The sequence below is a fragment of the Schistocerca serialis genome, chromosome 6 (assembly GCF_023864345.2).
Source record: "Schistocerca serialis cubense isolate TAMUIC-IGC-003099 chromosome 6, iqSchSeri2.2, whole genome shotgun sequence".
Lineage (NCBI taxonomy): Eukaryota > Metazoa > Arthropoda > Insecta > Orthoptera > Acrididae > Schistocerca > Schistocerca serialis.
The window spans coordinates 728675525-728703236 of NC_064643.1; the positions used below are offsets into that span (position 1 = coordinate 728675525).

At 43.6% G+C, this 27712-nt stretch overlaps 1 protein-coding gene across 1 annotated transcript in view; it reads right to left on the bottom strand.

Moving 5' to 3' along the window:
- Positions 1 to 27712, bottom strand: part of LOC126485051 (glutamate receptor ionotropic, delta-1-like) — a gene marked incomplete at its 3' end in the record, with an annotated part of 85638 nt that overhangs the window by 15150 nt on the left and 42776 nt on the right. The window contains exons 4-6 of the mRNA XM_050108652.1: positions 19060 to 19286; positions 14882 to 15093; positions 6020 to 6294 (exon numbers count right to left, since the gene is read on the bottom strand). Coding sequence (XP_049964609.1) covers positions 6020 to 6294; positions 14882 to 15093; positions 19060 to 19286 — 714 coding nt within the window. The remainder of the gene's footprint in view (positions 1 to 6019; positions 6295 to 14881; positions 15094 to 19059; positions 19287 to 27712) is intronic.

A 27712-nucleotide genomic window follows, 5' to 3' on the forward strand; every position in this document is an offset into this window, starting at 1 on the left:
ACCTTGGATACAAATTGCACACTTTTTTTTGCCATCTGTCTAATTACCATTTGACTGCCCCTTGTACACTTCGCGGAACGGCCGCAAAGACGAGATAAGTGAAATCAAGGCTTATGTGGAGGCATATAGAGTACAGACAGTCGTCTTCCCCTGATCCCATTTACGAAGGAACAGGAAAGGAAATGACCACTTGGGATACATGATAGTCTCGAACAGACACCATATGCTGGCTTTCGGAGTATGTATTTAGATGTAGATATATATTTCTGGTTCCACTTTAGAGGATAGACCAGGGTGGAAATTTTTTCAGCCTATTTTTTGTTGGCTTAAAATGTTCCTTAGCTAGTCTATTTTTAAGATTAATTCATGTAAAGTATGCCATAAATGTTAAAATACCTTAAAACTGCAATTTACTGCGTGAGGTCTGGCGCATCCAAGCGCTCAAATGCAGCCGATGTAATAGTACAATACATTGACGGAGAAAAAATCGCAACACCAAGGTGTTCTGCGACAAGAGCGAAAGTTGATAGAAGCGTTTCTACATCTGAAAGATAATGTCTATTAAAATTTCGCGCCAGTGGCATAAGGATGAGATTGCAAATCAGGTTTGCATTACATACATGTTGTAACGGTCCCTGAGCGATAGCTACCTTTGAGACTGGAAGTGGTGAGCTGACGTTGATCAAGAATGCCTTTAACGTGACAAAGAGGCCATTCGCAACTAATCACTGCGTTTGAATGAGATTGCGTGATAGGGCTACGAGAAGTTGGATGTTCCTTTTGCGATATTGCAGAAAGACTTGGGGGGAATGTAGCCACGGCACATGATCACTAGCAGCGGTGACGTCGGGAACATACGCTCGCAAGAAGACCGACCGGGCTCCAGACGAACATGTGGCACTACCGAGATACAAGGCCGTCGTGTTCGGCTTATGGCTCTGGTGCATTGTACTGCATCTGCAGTAGCAGTTTGAGCAGCAGCTGTCACCACAGAGACACAACGACCTGTTACAAAGCGGTTACTTCAAGGGCAGCTCCGAGCCAGATGCCCTGTAGCGTACATTCCATTGATCCCAAACCACCGCCATTTGCGGCTTCAGTGGTGTCAAGCGAGAGAGTTCATTAGAGGGCCGTGTGGAGGTCTGTTACATTTTCTAATGAAAGATGGTTCCGCAAATGGTTAAAATGGCTCTAAGCACTATGGGACTTAACATCTGCGGTCATCAGTCCCCTAGACTTACAACTACGGGGGGCGTTCAGAAAGTAAGCTCCGATCGGTCGCGAAATGGAAACGACTATGAAAATCCGATAAAGCTTTGCACAGATGTGTTGGGTAGTGTCTCTAGTATAACCCCAGTTAGCATCACGTCGCTCTTCTCATTTCTGAGCTCGCAGTGAGTGCGTAAAGATGTCTAGAAAATAGTGTCTGCCGCCTAGTACGAGGGCCTGGTGAGAAATTTCGCCTGAAGCTATGCAGCTAACATTACATAACTGTCGTGCTGTTTCTTCTTCAAGACAATTCCCAGCCGCATTCTGCAGGGGCAATGAAGATGCTCCTGCATCGTTTTCAAATGGAAATGTGAGATTACCCACAATACAGTCCGCAATTGTCTCCCCCTGAGTCTCATCTCTGGGCACATGAACCGCTGTCTTTGAAGACAACATTTTGACACAGACAACGAGGTGTAGGCCAGCGTGGAGAATTGGCGGAAAGCACTGGCGGCTGCCTTCTATGATGAGGCTATTGAAAAGTTGGTACAACGCTATGACAAAAGTCTAAGTCAGAACGGCGACTACGTAGAGAAGTAGCTGAAAGGTGTAGCAAATTGTTACAAGTAAAACATTTCTGATGTTCACTGTGGTTTCAATTTGGCAATCAATCGGGGCTTACTTTCTGAACAGGCCTCGTATGTACACCTATCTAACTAAGGACATCACACACATCCATGCCCGAGGCAGGATTCGAACCTACGACCGTAGCAGCAGCGCGGTTCCGGACTAAAGCGCCAAGAACCGCTCGTCCACAGCGGCCGGCGCTGGTTCTGCCTCAGTGCCAGTGATGGTCATGTATTGGTTAGAAGGAGGCCAGCTGAGGATCTGTAACTAATCTGTCTGCGTGCTAGATACGCTGGACATACACCTGGAATTATGGTCTGGGGTGTACGTCCAATGTAGCCTGGAGTTATGGCCTGGGGTGCGATTTAGTATGAGAGCAGGAACACTCTCGTGGTTATGCCGTTCACCTGACTGCCGAGTGCTGTTTTAGCCCAAAGTGCTTTACAGGGTGTCGAAATGTCGCCTTGGTCTGCTGGATCACCAGATCTGTCTCCAACCGAGCACGTATGGAACATCATCGGACGACAACCTCAGTGTCATAAAAAACAAGCATTAACCGTCCGTGTATTGACCGACTAAATCCAACAAGCATGGAACTCCATCCCACAAAATAACATCTGGCACCAAAATAACATCTGGCACCTGTGCAAGACAATGCATGATTAGATTAGATTAGTACTCGTTCCATAGATCGTGAATACGACACTTCGTAATGATGTGGAACGTGTCAGGTTAATAAAAGGTGTCTATACAAGATATTACTGTACACAAAATATTACATGACACTTAATATTTTTAATTTTTTTTCTTTTTTTGTGGGGGTTGGGGAAATTACCCACTTACTATATCCAAAAATTCATCTAATGAGTAGAAGGAGTTGCCGTTAAGAAATTCTTTTAATTTCATTTTAATGCTTTATGGCTATCTGTCAGACTTTTGATGCTATTAGGTAGGTGACCAAAGACTTTTGTGGCAGCATAATTTACTCCCTTCTGAGTCAAAGTTAGATTTAACCTTGAGTAGTGAAGATCATCCCTTCTCCTAGTGTTGTAGCCATGTAAGCTGCTATTACTTTTGAATTCGTTTGGATTCTTAATAACAAATTTCATAAGTGAAGATATATATTGTGACGCTACAGTGAAGATCTCTAGCTCTTTAAATAAGTGTCTGCAGGATGATCTTGGATGAGCTCCAGCAATTATTCTGATTACTCGCTTTTGCGCAGTGAACATTCTTTTACTCAATGATGAGTTACCCCAGAATATGATGCCATACGAAAGCAGAGAATGAAAATAGGCTTGGTAAGCTAGTTTACTGAGATGTATATCGCCAAAATTTGCAATGACCCTAATAGCATAATTTTGAATATTCTATCTCAGCTACCGATTTCTAATCGAAGTCTATATTTATTAATGGTGTCATTCCATTTACTGTGTGGAACTGTATGTACTGTGTTTTGTCAAAGTTTAATGAGACCCCATTTGCAGAGAACCACTTAATGATTTTCTGAAAAACATCGTTTACAATTTCACCAGTTAATTCTTGTCTGTTGGGTGTGATAGCTATACTTGTATCATCGGCAATAAGTACCAGCTCTGCATCTTCGTGAATATAGAATGGCAAGTCATTAATATATATTACGAACAGCAGAGGACCCAAGACCGAACCTTGCGGCACACCATTCTTGATTGTTCCCCACTTTGAGAAATCACCAGTTTTTTGTATATTATGTGAACTGCTTATTTCAACTTTCTGCACTCTTCCAGTTAGGTATGTTTTAAACCATTTGAGCGCTGTCCCATTCATACCACAGTACTTGAGCTTATCAAGAAGTATTCCATGATTTACACAATCAAAAGCCTTTGATAGATCACAAAAAATCCCAACGAGTGACTTCCGGTTACTCAGAGCATTTAATATTTCATTAGTGAAAGAATATATAGCACTTTCCGTTGAAAAACCCTTCTGGAAACCAAACTGACATTTTGTTAAAACTTTATTTTTACAAAGATGTGAAGCACCTCTACAATACATTACTTTTTCAAGAATTTTGGATAAGGCAGTCAGAAGAGAGATTGGGCGGCAGTTGTTGACATCAGACGTATCCCCTGATGCACAATGTATGCTTGTATTCAAGTTTCTGGCGGTTACACCTGTTATTAATCCACCAGAATTACATTCTTAATGGCTTATCTCGCGTTTACATTAACGGTGATCTTGTAATGTTAATCACTTAAACATTTTATCTTGGTAAATGTATTCCCAATATCTCATTATTCTACATTAATTAGTTTCTGATGTTGCGATTTTTTTTTCGTCAGTGTAGTCACCGATGGATCTTGTTAGTTTAGGATAGTATCACAGAGGGAATTAGTATAACATAATATACTATTCTCGACAAGATTTCTCTATGGAACATTATTCAGTTATGATAAACGGTTTGAAAACACATGCTTGTCTCGCTCCTGCTTTGTCATTTCGCTTGTTTTTTATGCGAAGTGAAACGTGGGTGCTTGAAAATGACGAAGAAACGTATTTATACGGGTAGAAAAGGTTCGAAAAGTGGCCCCAGTCGCAGAAAAACGCTTGGATTGGTAGGCGAAGCCAGTTAATCGATACAATTTCGTCAAAACGAGTGTTTCGACACTGGCGAAAAAAGGGCAATTGTACGATGCTGGCATTGCCGATTAAACGTTTGTCCAAACTGAATATTAAAAACACAGCTTGTAACTTTTAAGACTTGTCTTTTGAAAGCAACACTTTTCAAGTGACGGGAGCTATAGCTCATGAAATATACCTTTTTGTAACTCTTGAGTCACCGTTTTTTTCTACTGTTGTACGTAGGATTTTTGCGATGTATTTTAATTTCGATTTTTGATGCACGTTTTTATAGTGACTTTTCGTCTAAAAATCGACTTTTAATTCAGAACGCCATCATTTCTTAAAATATTCCTACATACTACTTTATACAGTATCATCAGTTTCAAATCACTTTTAGAAATTTTGTTCTAGTCTGGAAATTGTTGTGTTCAGAACTCCCATTAATCGCCGTCGCACCCCGCGAAAGCCTTTTGTCGATATCGTGAAGTGTCCTCTGGATATAAGCTTTTTGCTTAAAAAATACGTAATACGATCTTAAGGGTGTACAATGAAGGTCTAAAAACAGTTTTGTAATTGGTTATTTTATCGAAAAAATCTCGAATATCAGTTACAAAATCGACTGTCACCCTGGTCTACCCCCATAAGACACAATTTTTAGAAGCCGCGTGGGAAAGGCCCATTGTGCGAGGAGGAAGGAAAGCCTTCACGATTAGGAGTGTGAATCTACCTCTCTGGGTCTCACAGCCTGCAATGCCATACAATGGTTTTTCTCTCGCTTTTTCTTTGCCGGGTAATCAGCTAGTGCAAGCTTATAACAGGCGGATAATTAGGTGAAATGATAATTAAATGGACACCCTAGCTGCAAACAGGCGTTGATATACTTCATTGGGGACATGTCGAAAATGTGTGCTCCGACCGGGACTCGAACCCGAGATCTCCTGCTTTACATGGCAGACGCTCTAGCCATCTGAGCCACCGAGGGCACTAAGGATAGTGCGCCTGCAGGGACTTATCCCTTGCACGCTCCCCGTGAGACCCACATTCCCAACATGTTCACACCACTACATTCGTAGTGCGCCTAATAGATGTTTGCCCATCATTCTCATTACTCGTGGCAGATTAATCTACCAAGTCCCGTAAGAGTTTGGGCATAGCATGTGCGTTCGCACAAGAACTTGGTAGATTAATCTGCCACGAGTAATGAGTATGATGGGCAAACATCTATTAGGCGCACTACGAATGTGGTGGTGTGGACATGCTGGGAATGTGGGTCTCACGGGGAGCGTGCAAGGGATAAGTCGCTGTAAGCGCACTATCCTCTGTGCAGTCGGTGGCTCAGATGGCTAGAGCGTCTCCCATGTAAAGCAGGAGATCCCGGGTTCGAGTCCCGGACGTGGCACACATTTTCGACATGTCCCCAATGAAGTATATCATCGCCTGTTTGCAGCTAGGGTGTCCATTTAATTATCATTTCATTCTAACGAAAGCTGCATGGTCATCAACGGTAACTGTTCTTTCGGGAAGAGATAGTACCTTCGTATATGGATAATTAGGTGTTTAGAGGAGGAGGTCTGCACGCTACCCGAAGTTGAAGAGCTCCTTGACGGGCGAGTTCCTGCGAACGGCGGTGTAGGTGGCGACGGGCGTGAGCAGAGGTATGAAGACCAGCGCGCACTTGTCGTCGTCGGAGAAGAAGCGGTCGATCAGCGGACCGACGCGCACGTCCTCGGCGTGGAAGGCGAACAGCTCGGTGGCCATCTTGCGCACGCCCACCTCGGCGGGGAAGAAGTTGGGCCGGCCGCCGGGAGGGTACAGCTTGCGGCTGCACAGCGCGCGATCCACCGGGTCGTCGCTCTTCTGCGGGCACGGGATCACGGACCAGCATAGCTCACTCACATCTATTTAGTTTATTTTTATCTACGAGAGGCGTTTGAAAAGTCCGTGCAAAAATAAAAACTACTTACGTGCTTGGCGTATACCTTTTTTTATCTTTCGACATAGTCTCCTTTTAGACTTATACAATCCATTCAACGCTGTTCTAATTTGTTGATCCCTTCCGAATAATAGGAAATGTCCAAATCTGCGAAATAGCTATTAGTTGCTGCAATCACCTCCTCGTTTGAATAAAATCTTTATCCCGCCAGCCATTTCTTCAAATTGGGGAACAAATAGTAGTCCGAAGGAGCCAAGCCTGGAGAATAGGGGGGGGGGGGGGGATGTGAAACGAGTTGGATTCCTATTTACATTAATTTTGCGACCACAACTGCTGAGGTGTCTGCTGGTGCATTGTCGTGATGGAAAAGGACTTTTTTTGTGGTCCAATCGCCGGCGTTTTTCTTGCAGCTCGGTTTTCAAACGGTACATTAACGATGAATAATATGCACCTGTAATAGTTTTACCCTTTTGCAGACAGTCGATGAGGATTATCCCTTGCGAATGACAAAAGACAGTCGCCATAACCTTTCCGGCCGAAGGAATGGTCTTCGCCTTTTTTGGTGCAGATTCTCCCTTGATAACCTATTGTTTAGATTGTTGTTTGGTCTCAGAAGTATAGTAATGTATCCATGTTTCATCCACAGTGACGAAACGACGCTTAAAGACGTGCGGATTCTTCCTGAATAACTGCAAACCATCGTTGCAACACTTCACACGATTCCGTTTTTGGTCAAGCGTGAGCAATCGTGGAACCCATCTTGCGGATTGCTTTCTCATGTCCAGATGATTATGCAAAATATTATGTACCCGTTCATTCGAGATGCCCAAGGCACTAGCAATCTCCTACACCTTAACTCTTCTGTCATCCATCACCATATCGTGGATTTTATCAATGATTTCTGGAGTCTTAACTTCCACAGGGCGTCCAGAACGTTCAGCATCACTTGTGCCAATATGGACACTCCGAAAATTTTGAAACCACTTATAAACTGTTCTAATCGAAGGTGCATAGTCACCGTAATGTTTATCAAGCTTCTCTTTAGTCTCCTGAGGCGTTTTGTCTTTCATAAAACAATGTTTAAACACCACGTGAAATTCTTTTTCGTCCATTTTTTGACAACCACTCGACTTCCTTGATTCACACGAATGCCAAACACAAAGAAATAGACCAATAAGGCTGAAACTTGGTGTGCGTTCTTTGCAAAGGTGCTACTAACTAAACATGACCTCGATAAGTGCCGGTGGTCCCACCTCTCGGACTTTGCACGGACTTTTCAAACGTCCCTCGTACATTTCCTTGTGCTAACAAACTATGGTATCATACACAAGACTCGATTCTGACATCTGAATTTATGTATTTATTTTCATGAAAACTACACTAAAGTGACAGAAGTTAGCGATATGCACACGTACAGATGGCAGCAGCATCGCGGTCAAGAGATATAAAAGGGCAGTGCATTGGCGGAGCCGTCATTTGTACTCAGGTGGTTCATCTGAAATGGTTTCCGGCGGGATCATGGCCGCACGACGTGAGTTAAAAGACTTTGAACGCGGAATTGTAATTGGAACTAGACACATGGATGGTTCACTCTAGGAAACCGTTGAGAGTATCAAATTTCAGGTATTATCGCTTACCACAGACAATGCAGTTGCAGACGGCCTTCACTTAACGACCGAGAGCAGAGGCATCTACGTAGAGTTGTCCGTACCAACAGACAAGCGACAACGCATGAAATAACCGCAGAAACCAATGTGGGACGTAAGCAAAAGTATCCGTTACGACAGCGTGACTAAATTCGTCGTTAATGGGCTATGGTAGCTGACAACCAATGCGAGTGCCTCTGTTAGCAGCACGACATTGCCTGCGGTGCCTCTCCTGGTCTCGTTATCATACTGGTTGGGCCCTACACGAATGGAAAATAGTGGCGTGGTCAGAACAGTCCCGATTTCAGTTGGTAAGAGCTGGTTGGTAGGGTTAGAGTGTGGCGCAGATCCTACAAAGCCCAAGTTGTCAACAAGGCACTGTGTAAGCTGGTGGTGGCTCTGCTCTGGTGTGGGCTGTGTTTACATGGAATGGACTGGGTCATCTAGTCCGACTGAACAGATCATTGACCGGAAATGGTTATGTTCGGCTACTTGGAAAATCATTTGACAGCCATTCATGGACTTCATGTTGCCAAACAAAGATGGAATTTTTATGGATGACAGAGCACATGTCACCTGGCCATAGTTGTTCGCATTTTGTTTGAACAACGTTCTGGACAGTTCGTACGAATGATCTAGTCAACCAGATCTCCCGACATGAATCTCATAGAACACTTATGGGACATAATCTACAGGTCTGTTCGGGGGCAATGTCCTGCACCCGCAGCACCTTCGCAATTATGGAAGGCTGCAGAGGCAGCATGGCTCAATATTTCTGCAGGGGACTTCCAACGACTTGTTGAGTCCACGCCACGTAGACTTACTGCACTGCGTGGGGCAAAAGCAGGTCCGACATGATATTAGGATGTATCCTATGACTCTTGTCACTTCACTGTATGTGATGCTCGCCGGCCGAGCAATGCGTAAAGGGGTGCGCTTGTGAATCATATTGGCAACATTGGTAACTTCTGGTCTAAGCTGACATGGATAGAATGTTATGAAGGAGCGGCAGTATAACAGCTCAATGCCAATCGACGTAAAGAACATTATAACTTGAAAATCATGGACTGAGGCGCAAAGAATGAAATGTTGAGTGGTAATACACCACAAAAAATGAACAAATATAAAGAGTATGAAACTTCCTGGCAGATTAAAACTGTGTGCCCGACCGAGACTCGAACTCGGGACCTTTGCCTTTCGCGGGAAAGTGCTCTACCCGCGAAAGGCAAAGGTCCCGAGTTCGAGTCTCGGTCGGGCACACAGTTTTAATCTGCCAGGAAGTTTCATATCAGCGCACACTCCGCTGCAGAGTGAAAATCTCATTCTATAAAAAGTATGTTTATGGGTTGTTAATACAAAATGCTGTAATGTTTTCTCTCTCTCTCTCTCTCTCTCTCTCTCTCTCTCCCCCCCCCCTCTCTCTCTCTTTCTCTCTCTCTCTCAAGGGCGAGTCAGAAAGAACGCCCTTTCGATTTGGCTATTGTGACTGCAGGTGCATACCCAGATAGTCGATAACACGCTAGCAGCATTGCAAGGGAGTGGGAAATTCGATTACGATGGCGAAGTCAATAGTAGCGACCCAACGAGCATCCTGCAGATTAAACCATCCCCGTCCAGTCACGCGGTATCAACAGGATGGTGGAACTGCAGACACTGCCTGACCGACAATGGACGAACTGCGTGAACGGTTTCCTGGGCGTCTCATCTCCCGATTTGGTGGTATGGCTTCGCCGGCACGTTCTCCCGATTTGACGGTTCCCGATTTCTTAAAGTCCAGAGTGATCGAAACCCGCCCTGCAAACTTCCAGGCGCTGGACGCCAACATCCGTAGGGAAGTCGTCCGGTATTCCTGTTTCTGTACCGTGGAACACTTTCCGTTGCAACTTCGTAGCTCGTCTACATGAGTGCTCCGATAGAGACAGTCCTCATCTGAGTGACGTGATCTTTAAAAAGCAGTGCTGTCTACTGCACGGAACACCAAAGTCTCAGTAACACTTCTGCATTTGTAAATCATGAAGGGCTGTGTTAATAAAGCTTTTGTAAACGATTCAAAATGGGCGTTCTTTCTGGCTTAGCCTGCATTATGGAGAAGGTTCGTCATTATCATTAATAATCATATTTTAAGGAAAATGTAGAAGATGTAATTGGTTAGCGGTGTTTTAAATAAAATATACTTCATCCTCATAATGTTTGTTACCCCTTTGAAGTGTACAGCTTAACAAGTTATGTAGATATGCGCTTCTGAAATTATTTGCTGTCTTGCACTTGCAGACGTTATTTCAAAAAATTAATAGATACCGGTCAGAGACATTGAGCCGTGGTAAAAATTGCTGTTTTGAAGAGCGCGCCGCAGCGTCTAGTGTGAAGCAGTCGTTCTCCGTTTCTGGCGGTGGCGCCGCTGTGGCAATCGCAGCTTTGGTGTCTCCCTCTGGTCGGAAAGGGGAAAGGTTGCCTGTTCACGTGCATTTAAGTGGCGCTATGAGCTTGTCAGTCTGGGGAGTCGGTGCAGTGATTCGACAGTCAGTCGGAAGGCAGACCTTCGCATGTTAGACAGTCGGCTCTAAGTTTCAGTCGCTGTTGGGCTGTGGGCTGAGTCCGGTTCGTCGTTACCCCGCTGTTGGACGAGTTGGCAGTGAGCAGCAGGCAGGTCCGCACGGTGCAAGTACGCACCGGGACCGTGGTCGACGCAGACGGAAGGCCGTTGGTCGATCGGTCGGCTGGTCGTCGGATGGCGACATGTGGTCTGCTGAGCACTGACGCCAGTATCAGTCGGGGAAGAGTTGGCAGCCAGCAACAGTCGGGTCCGTGGGGTGTTAGTATTCGCCGAGACTGCTGCCGGCGAAGGCGGGCTGCCGTTGGTCGTTTGCTCGGCCGGTCGTCTTGGATCCTCAGGATGAACACCATTTTCCGAGTCGGGATGTGGTTGGACCTTGTTGGTTCGTTGGAACTGAGCAGCGACGTAGTCTCCACAGCGCGAAGCCCAGGCCGGGGCTTTTGGCGGCGGGCACGCGCTGTTGCATCTGGAGGCGCTAACTGCGAGAGCGACGTTTCGCTTTCCTCCGAAGCAAGACCCTCAAGTTGAGTAATTAGTTACTTCTTTTAAATCTCGACTGTTACGGTTTGTTCGTTATTTCTGGATTGTTGTTTCCTCAGCCGTTCACGCGTGTGATAACAAATGGTGTGTGTTGTTCTCTAGAACCCGCAGCCTTCTTCCGTAGTGATTTGACAGTTGTGACTTGTATTTTCTGTATTCTTTTAAACTTGACTTGAGTGGTGTTTGTTGCCTTGATCTTGGTGAGGCCGAGTTAGAAGGTGTGCGTATCTTGGTTTACTCGACATCGGCCGATATTCTCTGTTGTTTGTGCAGTTGGATCTGACGGTTGCAAATCGGTCAGATCGTCGGTGGGAGTGCTAGTACGTCTTTCGTTCGGATCAACCTTTAAAGACGGCAAAATGAGAGTCTTTCCACATCGCCAGTAAGAGAACTCAGCGTGTGGTCGCCCGGTCGGGGCTTGGTTCCTGCATCTGAGTCTGCACGTTAGGTCGCCAGTCTGCTCGAGTTTGCTCAGGCAACGGTCATTGGCGGTTGGATAGATCGGTTGGTCGGTCGCGCACTGAGACACAAGATGACTTGTCCGTCTTGAGCGTCGGCTCATGTGAGGTCGCCACGTGAGTCCAGTGGGCCGTGCCGTATAGCGAGGGGTAGGGGCTTCGCGGTCGACACGAGAGCAACAGGAGTCAACCCACGACATCGGTCTGGCCGGTGAGAGCTGCGACGCCTTGGTGACTGGTTCTCCGAGCGCTTCTGGGCCCCTTCAGTTACCATCTTGTGGAGCTTGGCTCGGTCCTTGCCTGCTGCAGGGATGTCGTTTTGCCAGTGGGCGCGTTTCCTCTGCATGGGTCCGAGCCAGTATTTCCGCCGTCGTGTGTCTGGAAGTGAGTGGGAGACGCACCAGCAGGGCAGTCGCGACGGAGCAGCAGTCGCGAACGGAGCAGCGGGCAGTCGGTCGGTTGGTGCGGACCAGGAGAGACGGGAGATCGGCGCGCCGTCCTCCGTCCGTTGAAGCAGCTGGCAGCAGACGGCTCGTGAGAGCGATTTGGGGGTGCTGCGCCAGGTCTTCTCGAGAAATCGCAGTTTATTAGAAGTCAAGTAATTGGTGATATGTTGTGTGATTTACTCGTGTTAAATTCTACTTGTGTCAGTCTCTCGTCCCCAGCTTGCTCGTCTGTCTCTCGTCCGCATTTGTTAGGCAGTTAGTGTCTGTCGTTCGGAGCTGCCTCTGTCATGTTTGTCGGATGCGGTGTGTTAACGAATTTATTGCTTGGAGTGTAACGACCTAATTTCTGAAATATGTTTTTATCTTGCCTATCATCTTAAGAGGTGGTATATGTGTAATGTAGAGCATGTGTGGCCAACCTTGTATAAATTTTATATAAGATTGCATTTCATGGGCTTTTATTTAAATGGTCATTTTAGTGTATAAATTTGCCACCCTTCCACCGTAAGACTCTTCTTAGAAGTTAAAATCAAGTTGCACCTTCGGTAGCTAGTTAATCTTTTAATTTTAGTGTTTTGTACCATTTCCATCCCTCCTGCAGGGTGCATAGTTTGTGTGCTTGAGTGAATTGTTAAAACTTTTACTTTAAGGTAATCTGGTGTGTTGCAGATTTGCACCTGTGTAGTCTTTCAGAGGTTGTTGTCAGCGGTCGTGACTACGGCCATGTCAAAAGGGAGCGGCAAGGTTCTCAGCCCGAAAGCTCATACACTCAACAATTTGTTTCTTTCTGCCTCTGAATAAATTGTAACTTGATATTTAGAGGGTGCTTTCTGCTTATAATTTTAAATATGTTTCTTAAATAAAAAGCTTTTAGGAATAAAATTCCCATTTGTTGAAAGCAATTTGATATTGATTTCATCAGTTACTCCCTGGCAACTACTTCCACGCTCACATAGTGTGATTACATGTGTTAATGTTCTTGATGGATCGCTAGTAAATAAAATCAATTTTTAAGAATTTTCTTTGAAATTAAATCCACGGTTCAGACATAAAATTAACAAACCTGTTTTTACTGAGCTGTGACTTGTAAGACACACTGGCCTCGTGCCGTACCACAATGGGAAATCGCAGATTCCGGTCTCACAATCTCATTAAATGTTATTCACCCAGCGTAAGACAAGAGATGTATTCATTAGCATTATTTTTTTTGTTTCTGTTGAGGCTGTCACTGCGAACGTTGCGTGGCGACCAGTTGTAGTTTCTATAATATTCTGTTGCCATTTAAGCATCGCATCAGTTTGCGAGTACCGTAACTGGAACTTGTAAGGGCATGTGAGTCTCACAACTATCCACCAGAACGTTTAGTAGCCATCTACAAAAACACATTCCACTGGACGGCAGGTGTAGTTAACAAAGGTGGCACTACACATGCGGCACTCGGTCAGCGGGCGAGTGTGGGGAGTGGAAATGAGCAGACAGCCGACCGCCGTGACCCCATGTTCAGTGCTGTACTTTCACTGAAGAGATGAAGGATCTGCGCTGGATGAAGAAGCTGAGGGGACATTAAACGTTTGGATGAAGGGGGTTTAAATTTATGAGTCATTGGGAAATATCTGTAGGAAGACGGTAGGCGGTAAGATGGGTATTGGAAAAGACGGAAAAGAAGGACGAATGTGGATGGTGGACAGGGCCATGGTATCATGAGAGAAAGGGAGGAAGTGAAAGGGAGGGAGTGAAAAGGGGAGGGAGGAGAGAGGGGAAGTCCTGACGTTGAGTGAAAACAGTTGGAAAAAGCAGTAGCTGGTAGGACTGGTCAATGTCGGAGCAGATTTCACTGTCAAGGAGAGGGAGTCGGTTGAAATTGCTTTCAAGTAGGATACTGAGTGTATGTAGGTGTATGGACCGTGCGACGTGTTTGAAAGGCGCGGCAGCGCACCAAGGTGCGAGAGTTGTTGATTACTGTGCCATCTGCCAGTTTACGTGGTAAAAATGTGAAGTATATAGAACATATTTTGCTGTTTGACATTCTTGAAAATTTTATAGTTTTCAACCATTTCTGTTCCCAAATTACATTTATATATTACGTAATAGACATGAATAAAATCCGATTTATTTAATAGTTATTTGTATTGTTGACAAGATATTACTGTGACAAAGTCACAGTAAGTTTGCGTTCGATTTTCATTTTCTCTTTCGTGCATCAACACTCATTCACTCACTTATACACGCAAAGGTGCTTCGAGTAACAAGCAGACAAACACATAAAAAAAGAAAAGAATTATGTATACAAGTGAATGGGAGAACAAACCAATCACTGTTGCATATTTGAAATCAATTTATTAACTGGTCAGCTAGTCACTTTCTGGGATATTTGAGAGAGAGAACCAAGAAATGTCTTGAATGTTGTAGCATTTACCCATTCTGTTAACTACAGCCTACCGTACCTTCCTCATTCCAAATGAAGACCCCAGTACACTCTTTTTCCTGCATAGCTGCACTCCTACCCACCTCCAACCACCTACATCCCATCTTATGGCGCCTCTCATTCCTAATACCATATCCTTTCTTGTATCGTTTCCACTCCAGTCCCAATTACAACAAAATTTCTTACCTATAAAGTGTTACCAACATTCTCAGAAGACTTAAGACTGCACACGTTGCCAAACTCTCATCAAGCTCCACGTCCGTGTTTTTGATTCCTCTCTTCCTGTCTATGTGTTTTTATGTATTTTAACTGTTTCACTGAAAGGCTGAAGAAATGGAAGAAAGGGAACTTGGCTGCAGGCAGTCGGTTCCTTATTGGGGGGAGGTGGAGGCGGAGGGGATATGAATAACAGCCACAGAAAAAAGTAGGAAGTTAGCCGTACCACGAAGAACTGGTAGGTGTAGCTGACGTTCTCGAGGCCGAACCCGAGCGGGCTGTCGGCGAGGTCCTTCTTGTTGTTGATGGTCCTGGGCGGCGGCATCAGCAGCGAGGACACGATGCCGGCCGCGTAGTGCGTGTCCAGCAGGTTGGTGCACAGGAAGCTGACGAACAGCAGCACGCGCCAGCTCAGCCACTCCGAGCTCCGCGACACACCTGCCGGGCACCACACAGAGTCAGCGGAGGGTGCCGCCCGAGTTTCACTGTTGTCACCAGTGTGCGACACAGTTTTTCCACTTTAACCTGGTGTAGTCGACACCGAGCAACATGTTACACAGGACGTCAACATATAGTTCGCAGTGCCACTGTTCACCCCCTCTGGCTGGTATATAGCTCTCCGAAGCTGTATCATATGTGGTAGTGACAGTCCTAGCACTCAATAACATGTATGGAAATTTCTGCTCGCCAGTTGTGACTCCTCAAAGGGAAAATGGACAGTGGCTACCGATTCATGAAACAGTCAAAAATACTAATTGAACCACACATTATCAGTAAGTTACGGGACTGTCGAGCCCCTCCCCCCCCCCCCCCCCCTCCACAAACTACTTGAGACAGTGATAATGACTGCACTACCCTCGCAAAAAAGTGGCGTGTGACACATTAATAATGAGAATTGAAAATTAACGTTTTTCAGTGGTACCAAATTCAAATATGCCTTAAGCGATTTATGGAAGCAACGGGAAACCTACAGCTTGATAATTGGATGGGAGTTTGAGCCGATATTCTGTCGAATGAGAGTCCTTTGTCTTGTACCGTCTCGCTCGGTGTGCCAGAGATACCGCCCTTAGGCGGTTTCCTGCATCCACCTTGGTGAATATGGGACTGGTCCCCATGTACCGCCGCATTGACACGATGCACCAACATTTCGAAAGATGTTCTGACACTTTCACATGTATAACTCTAGACCACCAGATGGGAACAGATGGTAAGGGTAACACGAATTCCTTTGGGAGGCTGTGGGGCAGGGAGGGGGGGGGGGGAGGAAGGAGGAAGAGATGAGGGACAGGAAGGGCATACAACCACCATATACAACTAACACTGCCAAATACAGGTTACAACGCCAACCCCATTTAAAGGCACATTTGCAGGATGGGCGTAGACATATAGCAAAACGTACGTATAAGTTTAGAATATAAATAAAGAATTACTTAGGATATTAATCGGTATAAGCGGTTCTATCGATTGTGGCGTGCAACCGCTGAAACATTAGAATAATTACGCAGTTCAGATGTCTTGCCTAGATTTCGGCACCTTTTTTGTTCTACAAGCCGTCCTGATCGGGCGCGTATCTGCCATCGCTACAGAAAATTATTTGGCGCACCGCCATTATTCTCTGAGACGCAATCTAACTCGGCGTTCTCATAGTAGCACACAGCAACAGAAATAATGTAAATGTCTACGTAATTTAATTTAGTATAATATTTTGTGAATACAGTGATATTATTTATTTAATCTTGTGTTTCATTTATGTTTCAAGCTAATGTTCCAATTAAACGACGTCTTAACAAGGCTAAAGATTCCGTGTCACAAATTATATCAAAGGTCTAGAGCCAACCAAAGTTTTGGAATTATGCAATCTACGAAGTCCGATAAAGAAATATTTTCAGAAAAATCACTCACGGTCAAACTTACAATGAACGGACCTTATGCAAAAAGCCATCGTCAAGCGCGCAAAGTTTGTATAAACTGATCACATACTATTATCATTACTTATTATTATTTGTTTCTTCTCCGATATTGTCAAACAAGACAGAAGAAGCTACTATAAATTAAACCCATGAAGATACAGGATAACGCCAGGAAAAATAACAAGAAGAACAGAATAAAATGGAGAAATCTTGGAAAAGAAAAGGAACAAGGTATTAGGAAATACAACAATAGAAAACATATTTAAATTAAGAAGTAAAACAGATGTATACAATCAAGTACCAAAAAAATACCGGCAAAATTATGAAAAATCCAGTGATGTTCTGAGGACATATTCAAAGAATGTGTCCTAGCAGACTGAGAAGAAAAATTGTACAGGAATTTGAAAATTTAGAAGACAAACCGAACTGGCTTGGGAAAGTTCATGAAGACATAGAAGAAATTGACGGAAATGAGAAAGAAATAAAAGACAGAACAAAATGTAAGAATGATATTGAGGTTGAAATGCTTTCCGAGACAAAGCACCATAACAACTAGGGGGACAATGGGCAGCAGAGAGGAAAAGTAAAAAATAAAGAAAACAGGACAGATAAAGAAGTACTGGAGAAAGCGTAAAGCTTAATGGCTTAAACTTAATTCTTAGCAGGCTTGTACTGAAATAACAAAATAAAGAAATAGAAAGATTAAGTGTGTGAGCTGCAGCAATGCAATTAAAGTACGTTAAAATAGTTTTATGTAGACAAAATATTCTGTTTTGTGCAACTGCAGTCACCTTTCACAGAAGTCAATAACCTACTTTCCACCACACACTGACATTAGAAAGAAAAGAATAAAATGCCGATTGTGTCAATGAGTCACTTTTCCTAATTGTCAGTTACTATTTCGGGAAAAACATTAGCATGTTGGCATGCTGACTTTTGAGGCAGAGCTGTAGTATGTTTCAGTTACCAAACAGTGTGTGGTGGTGAGTTGATATAGCGAGACTCATGGCTCCCTGCGGTCATTGGCAATATTCCTAGGTGGTGGCTTCTGTGCATTAGTGACCCGGTTGGTATCAGATCTCCGGAACTGCCACTAACGGCTCTAATTGGCACTCACTGCATTCAGACCCAAAGTGATGAGCCAGCACGCGGCAGGTGCTGAAGTGCTTGACATCACATCTAGCGGCAAAGTGTCCTGTATAAAGCACAACATCGAACCGTCTCACACAGAGAGGATCTCTCCCCTAGCGTTCTAAAAGATTTGCCTCGGGCTTGTCTATGCACTTGGCTGACGCACTCAGATAGTTTGTCTTGCCTGTCGAATTATTTGTTAATAATGCACAGTCGCTAACAACGGAACCTCCCCATCGCACCCCCCTCAGATTTAGTTATAAGTTGGCACAGTGGATAGGCCTTGAAAAACTGAACACAGATCAATCGAGAAAACAGGAAGAAGTTGTGTGGAACTATGAAAAAAATAAGCAAAATAGACAAACTGAGTAGTCCATGTGCAAGATACGCAACATCAAGGATAGTCTGAGCTCAGGAGCGCCGTGGTCCCGTGGTTAGCGTGAGCAGCTGCGAAGCGAGAGGTCCTTGGTTCAAGTCCTCGTTCGGGTGAACAGTTTAATTTTTTATTTTCAGACAATTATTATCTGTCCCCTACACCTAAACAAACATCGAAACACACGACGTCAGTCGACTACAGCGCACGGAAGAGAGAGTATTCCTGCTAGAGAGGCTCCACGGCTGGCAGTTGACTGTTCGCTACTTTGGACGAGAGTGCATTAAATACGTGAGATGTATTTCGTGGGCAATATGAATCCAGCAAATATAGTCCGCGAAAATAAAGAGAGTAAACGGACAGACAATAACTGTCTGAAAATAAAAAATTAAACTTTTCACTCGAGGGAGGACTTGAACCAAGGACCTCTCGTTTCGCAGCTGCTCACGCTAACCACGGGACCACTGCGCTCCAGAGTTCACAATATCCTTGATGTTACTTATCTTCCGCATGGACTACTCAGTTTGTATACTTTGCTTATTTTTTCATAGTTCCACACAACTTCTTCCTGTTTTCTCGATTGATCTGTGTTCAGTTTTTCAAGGCCTATCCACTGGCCAACTTATAACTAAATCTGAGGGGGGTGCGATGGGAAGGTTCCCTTGTAAGAATGTTACTCTCTAAAACCAACCCTACATAATCGTGAGTAAAGCTTAGTTTTTCAAAATGTGAAAAATTCTATGCTATGTCGAATTGCCGATTTGTCAGGTCCCTTCGTCAACCTCCAATGCACTCAAGCTTAATTTACGGATCAAAATACGTGCTAGCCTGTCCAGCACACAACAGCTGATGGCAGCTACTGAGCGTGCTTCTCTCGGGAGCAGCATCGTCCAGGCCGGACGTTGAGTGTGCCCTGAGACACGCAGATCTCAACGCTGTGTGTAGACTCATTGGCCGCTGCTCTTCCGGACGTGGACGCTGGTGGCTCACCTTGCTGCCCGATGGCAGAGGAGACGAGCAGGAAGGTGGAGTTCCACGAGTTGTCTATCTCGTCGACGGTGGCGGTGACGCGGTGCTCGACCCAGCAGAAGAGCCGCGACACGACCAGGATCAGCACAAACAGCGCGCCGCTGCTCACCCACAGCTCCGCCGTGTACGGCTTGAAGATCGTCGTGAGGACGCTCGCCGACTTGGGGTGCCGAAACATTATTTCTGGCCTGCACGATAAGAAAGCATATCGGTATCTGAGCCAAACCATCAGTAAGCACAAACGTAGTTCAGCAACTTGTTATTTGTCTGTCATCTCGATTTATCTATGATATATCATTATTTATAGTGTGGAACATTCGTAAGTGAAACATTCCGTTGGTCCTTGTGGAAAATTACCTCGAGCAATTAAACAGAGAACCGACTCGTGGAGATAACATCTTGGACCTACTGATAACAAACAGACTCCAACTTTTCGACTCTGCAAGCGCAGAACAGGGAATCAGTGATCATAAGGCCGTTGCAGCATCCCTGAATATGGAAGTAAATAGGAATATAAAAAAAGGGAGGAATGTTTATCCGTTTAGCAAGATTAATATGAGGCAGATATCAGACTACCTAACAGATCAAAACGAAAATTTCTGTTCCGACACTGACAATGTTGAGTGTTTATGGAAAAAGTTCAAGGCAATCGTAAAATGCGTTTTACACAGGTACGTGCCGAGTAAAACTGTGAGGGACGGGAAAAACCCACCGTGGTTCAACAACAAAGTTAGGAAACTACTGCGAAAGCAAAAAGAGCTTCACTGCAAATTTAAACGCAGACAAAACCTCTCAGACAAACAGAAGCTAAACGACGTCAAAGTTAGCGTAAAGAAGGCTATGCGTGAAGCGTTCAGTGAATTCGAAAGTAAAATTCTATGTACCGACTTGACAGAAAATCCTAGGAAGTTCTGGTCTTACGTTAAATCAGTAAGTGGATCGAAACAGCATATCTAGACACTGTGGGATGATAATGGCATTGAAACAGAGGATGACACGCGTAAAACTGAAATACTAAACATCTTTATCCAAAGCTCTTTCACAGAGGAAGACCGCACTGCAGTTCCTTCTCTAAATCCTCGCACGAACGAAAAAATGTCTGACTTCGAAATAAGTGTCCAAGGAATAGAAAAGCAACTGAAATCACTCAACAGAGGAAAGTCCACTGGACCTGACGGAATACTATTTCAATTCTACACAGAGTACGCGAAAGAACTTGCCCCCCTTCTAACAGCCGTGTACCGCAAGTCTCTAGAGGAACGGAAGGTTCCAAATGATTGGAAAAGAGCACAGGTAGTCCCAGTCTTCAAGAAGGGTCGTCGAGCAGATGCGCAAAACTATCTAACGTCCATCTGTTGTAGAATTTTAGAACATGTTTTTTGCTCACGTATCGTGTCATTTCTGGAAACAGCGATCGTGTTAGACCCAACTCGCTTTATTTGTTTATGAGACCCAGAAAATATTAGATACAGACTCCCAGGTAGATGCCATTTTCCTTGACTTCCGGAAGGCGTTCGATACAGTTCCGCACTGTCGCCTGATAAACAAAGTAAGAGCCTACGGAATATCAGACCAGCTGTGTGGCTGGATTGAAGAGTTTTTAGCAAACAGAACACAGCATGTTGTTATCAATGGAGAGACGTCTACAGACGTTAAAGTAACCTCTGGCGTGCCACAGGGGAGTGTTATGGGACCATTGCTTTTCACAATATATATAAATGACCTAGTAGATAGTGTCGGAAGTTCCATGCGGCTTTTCGCGGATGATGCTGTAGTATACAGAAAAGTTGCAGCATTAGAAAATTGCAGCGAAATGCAGGAAGATCTGCGGCGGATAGGCACTTGGTGCAGGGAGTGGCAACTGTCCCTTAACGTAGACAAATGTAATGTATTGCGAATACATAGAAAGAAGGATCCTTTCTTGTATGATTATATGATAGCAGAACAAACACTGGTAGCAGTTACTTCTGTAAAATATCTGGGAGTATGCGTACGGAACGATCTGGACGTGTGTCCGTCAGAAAGAGGAAATTTGTAAGACTGGATGTCATGAACTGATAATGACTTTTGAACACTATTAAGGTAAATACATTGTTTGTTCCCTATCAAAATCTTTCATTTGCTAACTATGCCTATCAGTAGTTAGTGCCTTCAGTAGTTAGAATCTTTTATTTAGCTGGCAGTATTGGCGCTCGCTGTATTGCAGTAGTCCGAGTAACGAAGATTTTTGTGAGGCAAGTGATTGATGAAGGGTATAGGTTATTGTTAGTCAGGGCTATTCTTTTGTAGGGATTATTGAAAGTCAGATTTCTTGCGCTAAAATATTGTGTGTCAGTTTAGTGATGATCAGAATAAGCAAAGATAAAACAGTCTCAGTAGGTTTAGTTTTGCTCAGCTCTTTGAAAATCAAATAACTTAAGAGTTTTCCCAACACTGTCATTCTTAACTTTCAAAGCGGAAGTTGTTGTTGTTGTTGTGGTCTTCAGTCCTGAGACTGGTTTGATGCAGCTCTCCATGCTACTCTATCCTGTGCAAGCTTTTTCATCTCCCAGTACCTACTGCAACCTACATCCTTCTGAATCTGCTTAGTGTATTCATCTCTTGGTCTCCCTCTACGATTTTTACCCTCCACGCTGCCCTCCAATACTAAATTGGTGATCCCTTGATGCCTCAGAACATGTCCTACCAACCGATCCCTTCTTCTGGTCAAGTTGTGCCACAAACTTCTCTTCTCCCCAATCCTATTCAATACTTCCTCATTAGTTATGTGATCTACCCATCTAATCTTCAGCATTCTTCTGTAGCACCACATTTCGAAAGCTTCTATTCTCTTCTTGTCCAAACTATTTATCGTCCATGTTTCACTTCCATACATGGCTACACTCCATACGAATACTTTCAGAAATGACTTCCTGACACTTAAATCTATACTGGATGTTAACAAATTTCTCTTCTTCAGAAACGCTTTCCTTGCCATTGCCAGCCTACATTTTATATCCTCTCTACTTCGACCATCATCAGTTATTTTGCTCCCCAAATAGCAAAACTCCTTTACTACTTTAAGTGCCTCATTTCCTAATCTAATTCCCTCAGCATCACCCGACTTAATTAGACTACATTCCATTATCCTTGTTTTGCTTTTGTTGATGTTCATCTTATATCCTCCTTTCAAGACACTGTCCATTCCGTTCAACTGCTCTTCCAAGTCCTTTGCTGTCTCTGACAGAATTACAATGTCATCGGCGAACCTCAAAGTTTTTATTTCTTCTCCATGAATTTTAATACCTACTCCGAATTTTTCTTTTGTTTCCTTTACTGCTTGCTCAATATACAGATTGAACAACATCGGGGAGAGGCTACAACCCTGTCTTACTCCCTTCCCAACCACTGCTTCCCTTTCATGTCCCTCGACTCTTATAACTGCCATCTGGTTTCTGTACAAATTGTAAATAGCCTTTCGCTCCCTGTATTTTACCCCTGCCACCTTTAGAATTTGAAAGAGAGTATTCCAGTCAACATTGTCAAAAGCTTTCTCTAAGTCTACAAATGCTAGAAACGTAGGTTTGCCTTTCCTTAATCTTTCTTCTAAGATAAGTCGTAAGGTCAGTATTGCCTCACGTGTTCCAACATTTCTACGGAATCCAAACTGATCTTCCCCGAGGTCGGCTTCTACTAGTTTTTCCATTCGTCTGTAAAGAATTCGTGTTAGTATTTTGCAGCTGTGACTTATTAAGCTGATAGTTCGGTAATTTTCACATCTCTCAACACCTGCTTTCTTTGGGATTGGAATTATTATATTCTTCTTGAAGTCTGAGGGTATTTCGCCTGTCTCATACATCTTCCTCACCAGATGGTAGAGTTTTGTCAGGACTGGCTCTCCCACGGCCGTCAGTAGTTCCAATGGAATATTGTCTACTCCGGGGGCTTTGTTTCGACTCAGGTCTTTCAGTGCTCTGTCAAACTCTTCACGCAGTATCATATCTCCCATTTCATCTTCATCTACATCCTCTTCAATTTCCGTAATATTGTCCTCAAGTACATCGCCCTTGTATAGACCCTCTATATACTCCTTCCACCTTTCTGCTTTCCCTTCTTTGCTTAGAACTGGGTTTCCATCTGAGCTCTTGATATTCATACAAGTCGTTCTCTTATTTCCAAAGGTCTCTCTAATTTTCCTGTAGGCGGTATCTATCTTACCCCTAGTGAGATAGGCCTCTACATCCTTACATTTGTCCTCTAGCCATCCCTGCTTAGCCATTTTGCACTTCCTGTCGATCTCATTTTTGAGACGTTTGTATTCCTTTTTGCCTGTTTCACTTACTGCATTTTTATATTTTCTCCTTTCATCAATTAAATTCAATATTTCTTCTGTTACCCAAGGATTTCTACTAGCCCTCGTCTTTTTACATACTTGATCCTCTGCTGCCTTCACTACTTCATCCCTCAAAGCTACCCATTCTTCTTCTACTGTATTTATTTCCCCCATTCCTGTCAATTGCTCCCTTATGCTCTCCCTGAATCTCTGTACAACCTCTGGTTCTTTTAGTTTATCCAGGTCCCATCTCCTTAAATTCCCACCTTTTTGCAGTTTCTTCAGTTTTAATCTACAGGTCATAACCAATAGATTGTGGTCAGAGTCCACATCTGCCCCTGGAAAGCGGAAGTATCAACCTTTCTATGCCGTCCTGAGACAACTTAAGATCTTCATATCGAAACAGAAAAGAAATGTTACGAAGCATTAATACTGTGTATGTCAGTTTTTGATAAAATATATTATTAATTAATTCGAGAAAGAAGAAATATGTGTTGTGGATATATGAACTTGAAAGTATGTTTGAAGAATCCAATAAAACAGACAAGACATCAGCATCGGTAACATAAACAGCTTTAAATCTAAATTTGGGAATTATGCAGATGGCAAAAGTCGCGGGATACCTCCTAATATCGTGTCGGACATGCTTTTGCTCAGCGTAGTGCAACAACTTGAGGTGGCATGTACTCAAGAAGAACGGCTGCAGAAATATTGATACCTGCTGCCTCCATCGCTGTCCCTAATTGCGAAAGTATGCTGGTCCAGGATTTTGTGCACGAACTGACCTCTGGATTGTGTCCCATGAATGTTCGATGGCATTTGCGATCTGGATGGCCAAGTTGGTTCAGAGGACCCAGTCCATTCCATGTAAACACACCCCACGCCACCAGCTTGTACAGTGCCTTGTTGACGACTTCGGTCCATGGCTTCATGGGGTCTGCGCCACACTCGAACCCTACCATCAGCTCTTACCAACTGAAATCGGGACCCATCTGACCAGGTCACAGTTTTCCAGTCGTCTAGGGTCCAACCGATATGGTCACGAGCCCAGGAGACATGCTACAGGCGATGTCGCGCCGTTAGCAAAGGCACTCGTGTCCGTCTTCCGCTGCCATAGCCAGTTAACGCCAAATTTCGCCGCACTGTCCAAACGGATCGTCGTACGTCCCAATTTGATTTCTGTGGTTATTTCAGGCAGTGTTGGTTGTTAGCACTGACAACTCCTCGCATAACCCTGCTGCTCTCGGCCTTTAAATGAAGGCTGTCAGTTACTGCGTTTTTCATGGTGAGAGGTAATGAGAAACTTGTTATTCTCCGTACACTCTTGACACTTCGAATACTGAATTCTCTAACGATTTCCGAAATGGAGTGCCCCATGCACTATCATTCCTCGTTCAAAGTCTTAATTCCCGTCGTGTCATCTTCACGCTGGAAACCTTTTCACATAAATCACCTAAGTGCAAATGTCAGTTCCGCCAGTGCAGTGACCTTTTAAAACACCTTGTGGCCGCTACACTACCACCATCCGTATAAGTGCATGTCGCTATCCTATGGCTTTTGTCACCTCTGTGCATATTGCCATCAGTTTACAGCGCAGAAGCCCTACTGGCTTGGCACTTCATCTAAAGCAAGAGTTTGGGATCCTGGTGGTAGTGACCAAACTTCTCCTAATTCCTCACGGAGTGATAGAAAATTGAACCGCCGCGCGGTGTAGCCATGCGGTCTAAGGGGCGCCTTGCCGCGATTTCACGCGGCTACCCCCCTCGGAGATCCGAGTCCTCCCTCAGGCACGGGTGTGTGTTTGTGTTGTCCTTAGCGTAAGTTAGCTGAAGTTAGATTAAGCCTAGGGACCGATGACCTTAGCAGTTTGGTCCCACAGGAACTTACCACAAATTTAAATTTAAAATTGCACCGTTGACGGCGATCAGGGTCAACTAAATTGTAGACCCTCTTGACGCTATTGGACAGGAGTGGCATTTGGTGGTTTAGAGTAAGCACAGAACACTTATTATATGGTGACCTGGCCTGGATTCGAACCCCTCTCCTTACAAATGCGAGTCCAAAGTGCTAACCATTGTCTTGGCCACCCAGCTCAGTAGCCGACCACGACGCCAACACGTCTTCCAAGAGAACGCGCTTACTAAAGTAAGACTCCAATGAGACATTTTACACACTCACATTCTACAGCACATGTTACGATCAAATCTCTTTAACTGGCATCATCAACTGGTCTCTTATTACTCCTCAGATTCCACAGCCTTTGAGTGAGAGATTCGGCACTGTGAAACACACTGACGCGATCTATTTTCCCGTAGAATTTTTTCCCTAATGGACTGAAGAACACTGACTCTGTCGTACTCACATTTATCAAATTTATCTTATTCTTTGCCGGTTTTGAGTGTTTGTACGGATTCTACGGATTTTACACATTCATTTTATTACATAAAATAAATATCAGGTACGATATTTTTCTCAACATTTTCACAACGCCCTATACTTGCAATGTTAAAATAACGCTTATAAATTACTTTCCTCACAAAGTATTTGAGGTAGGAGGTTGAACTTTTTACAGATTATTTATTGGAATATGGGCTACAACTTAACACAGGGATTTTACAAAATTTTAGTTCAGTTATTAAAGATGATTTTTTTCAATTGTAATGAAAATTCACAACATTTTTTTGCAATTTTTTATTTATATATTCAAAAATATACAGTTTTTTGGAAAAAGGCTGTGTTAAATTATGCAGAAGGTACTGTGTAACATTTACTGAAAGTTTGAAACAAATATGTTTGGAAGATCCTTAGAAAACATGTAATTAGTATGAGAAAATAAAAGTTTTGGGAATCGAGCGACAAAGATTGGATTAACTTTTTAGTGCATTCCAGGTCCATAGGATGGATTATCTTCATCCTCTACAAACTCCTCCTCCAGCTTCCTCTTGTTCCTCCTCCTGTTTACTCTTGCTTGTATTTCTAGACTCTTTACAGCCCTGTCTGCAGCCCGAAGGCGTTCCTTGTCTAAAGCAAGCATCGCTCGTTGTTGTGTTCGTAGATTTTGCTACCATTTTCTTCAGTTGCAGTTACTGCAACACTGTTCCAAAAGGTGGTCATGTATGAACACTTATCACATTTCAGTTGTATTTCACTAGCAAGTTCTACGTGCTTTATTATGGAGAGTTCCAGACCAACTTCACTACAATGAATACATCTTACACAGTTTGAAAAAATTCCTTTGAGAACCGACATATCAAATATTTCATTCACATCTGATTCCCCCATAAAACATTCATAGTTTTCACTCATTGAACCAAGCTTCTTCTGTGAAGTATTCTCTTTCCCACTTTGACTGCTATGGGCAGGTGTACTTGAGAGGTTAGGTTCACTCACTTGGTTATCGTCTTTATTGTTTACAGTAATAACACATACCTTTGGTTTTCCAACATTTCTCCTTTTCTTAAAAGCCTTCAGAGGATTTCTAATAACTTTACTTTTACCCATTATTATACTTCAACAAAACAGAGACTCAAGAAACAGAATTAATTACGAATATTTTCGAGATAACGACAGAGTAAATAAACATGAAACAATCGACAATCACACGAGCGACATATATTGAACCATCACAGGTTGGCCACAACACATACTTTATCTCACATCACTAAAATGTACCTGATGAACACGGACGTTAATAATAACACCATTTGACAGCAGTTTAACAGCGCCACAGTGGGTCACGCCCATGTAGAACACATTTCAAAAAAAATTTAAAAATAGTTGTAGTCTTCGGAATTGAATAAATTATATATCTATTAAAAGGTAATAGTCTGCAGATTCAGAAAACGCAAAAAAGTAAAAATTGAACTTTTCATGATTTTGAGCCTTTCCGGAGCCCCTTAACGAAATATTAACACAGTGCCTTGTAACATAGTCCGCAGATCACTTGCACGTGAAGTTACAGCACGAAAGTATGTGTCTAACAGGAACACGGACATTAAATCAATTTTTACGCTATAGATTTGCGTAAAATGTATTGACAGACTGAGTTCGTTTTTGTGCGGGATTATGTCTAAGGTATTCAGTAACGTAGAAGATTTACCTTATATGAGAAAAGATATACACAATGTTTGACAATTCCTATTACAGACTATTAGGGGAATTAAAGGGGACATTGTAGATAAAGTTTAGATAAGGAACCCATGTCTTTAAATGTACCGTTTGGATATATAGTAAGTTTGATTGGCGGATCACTTTTCGATCTACCGCTTCACGTTATGTACCCAGCGAAGATACTGAGCTCTG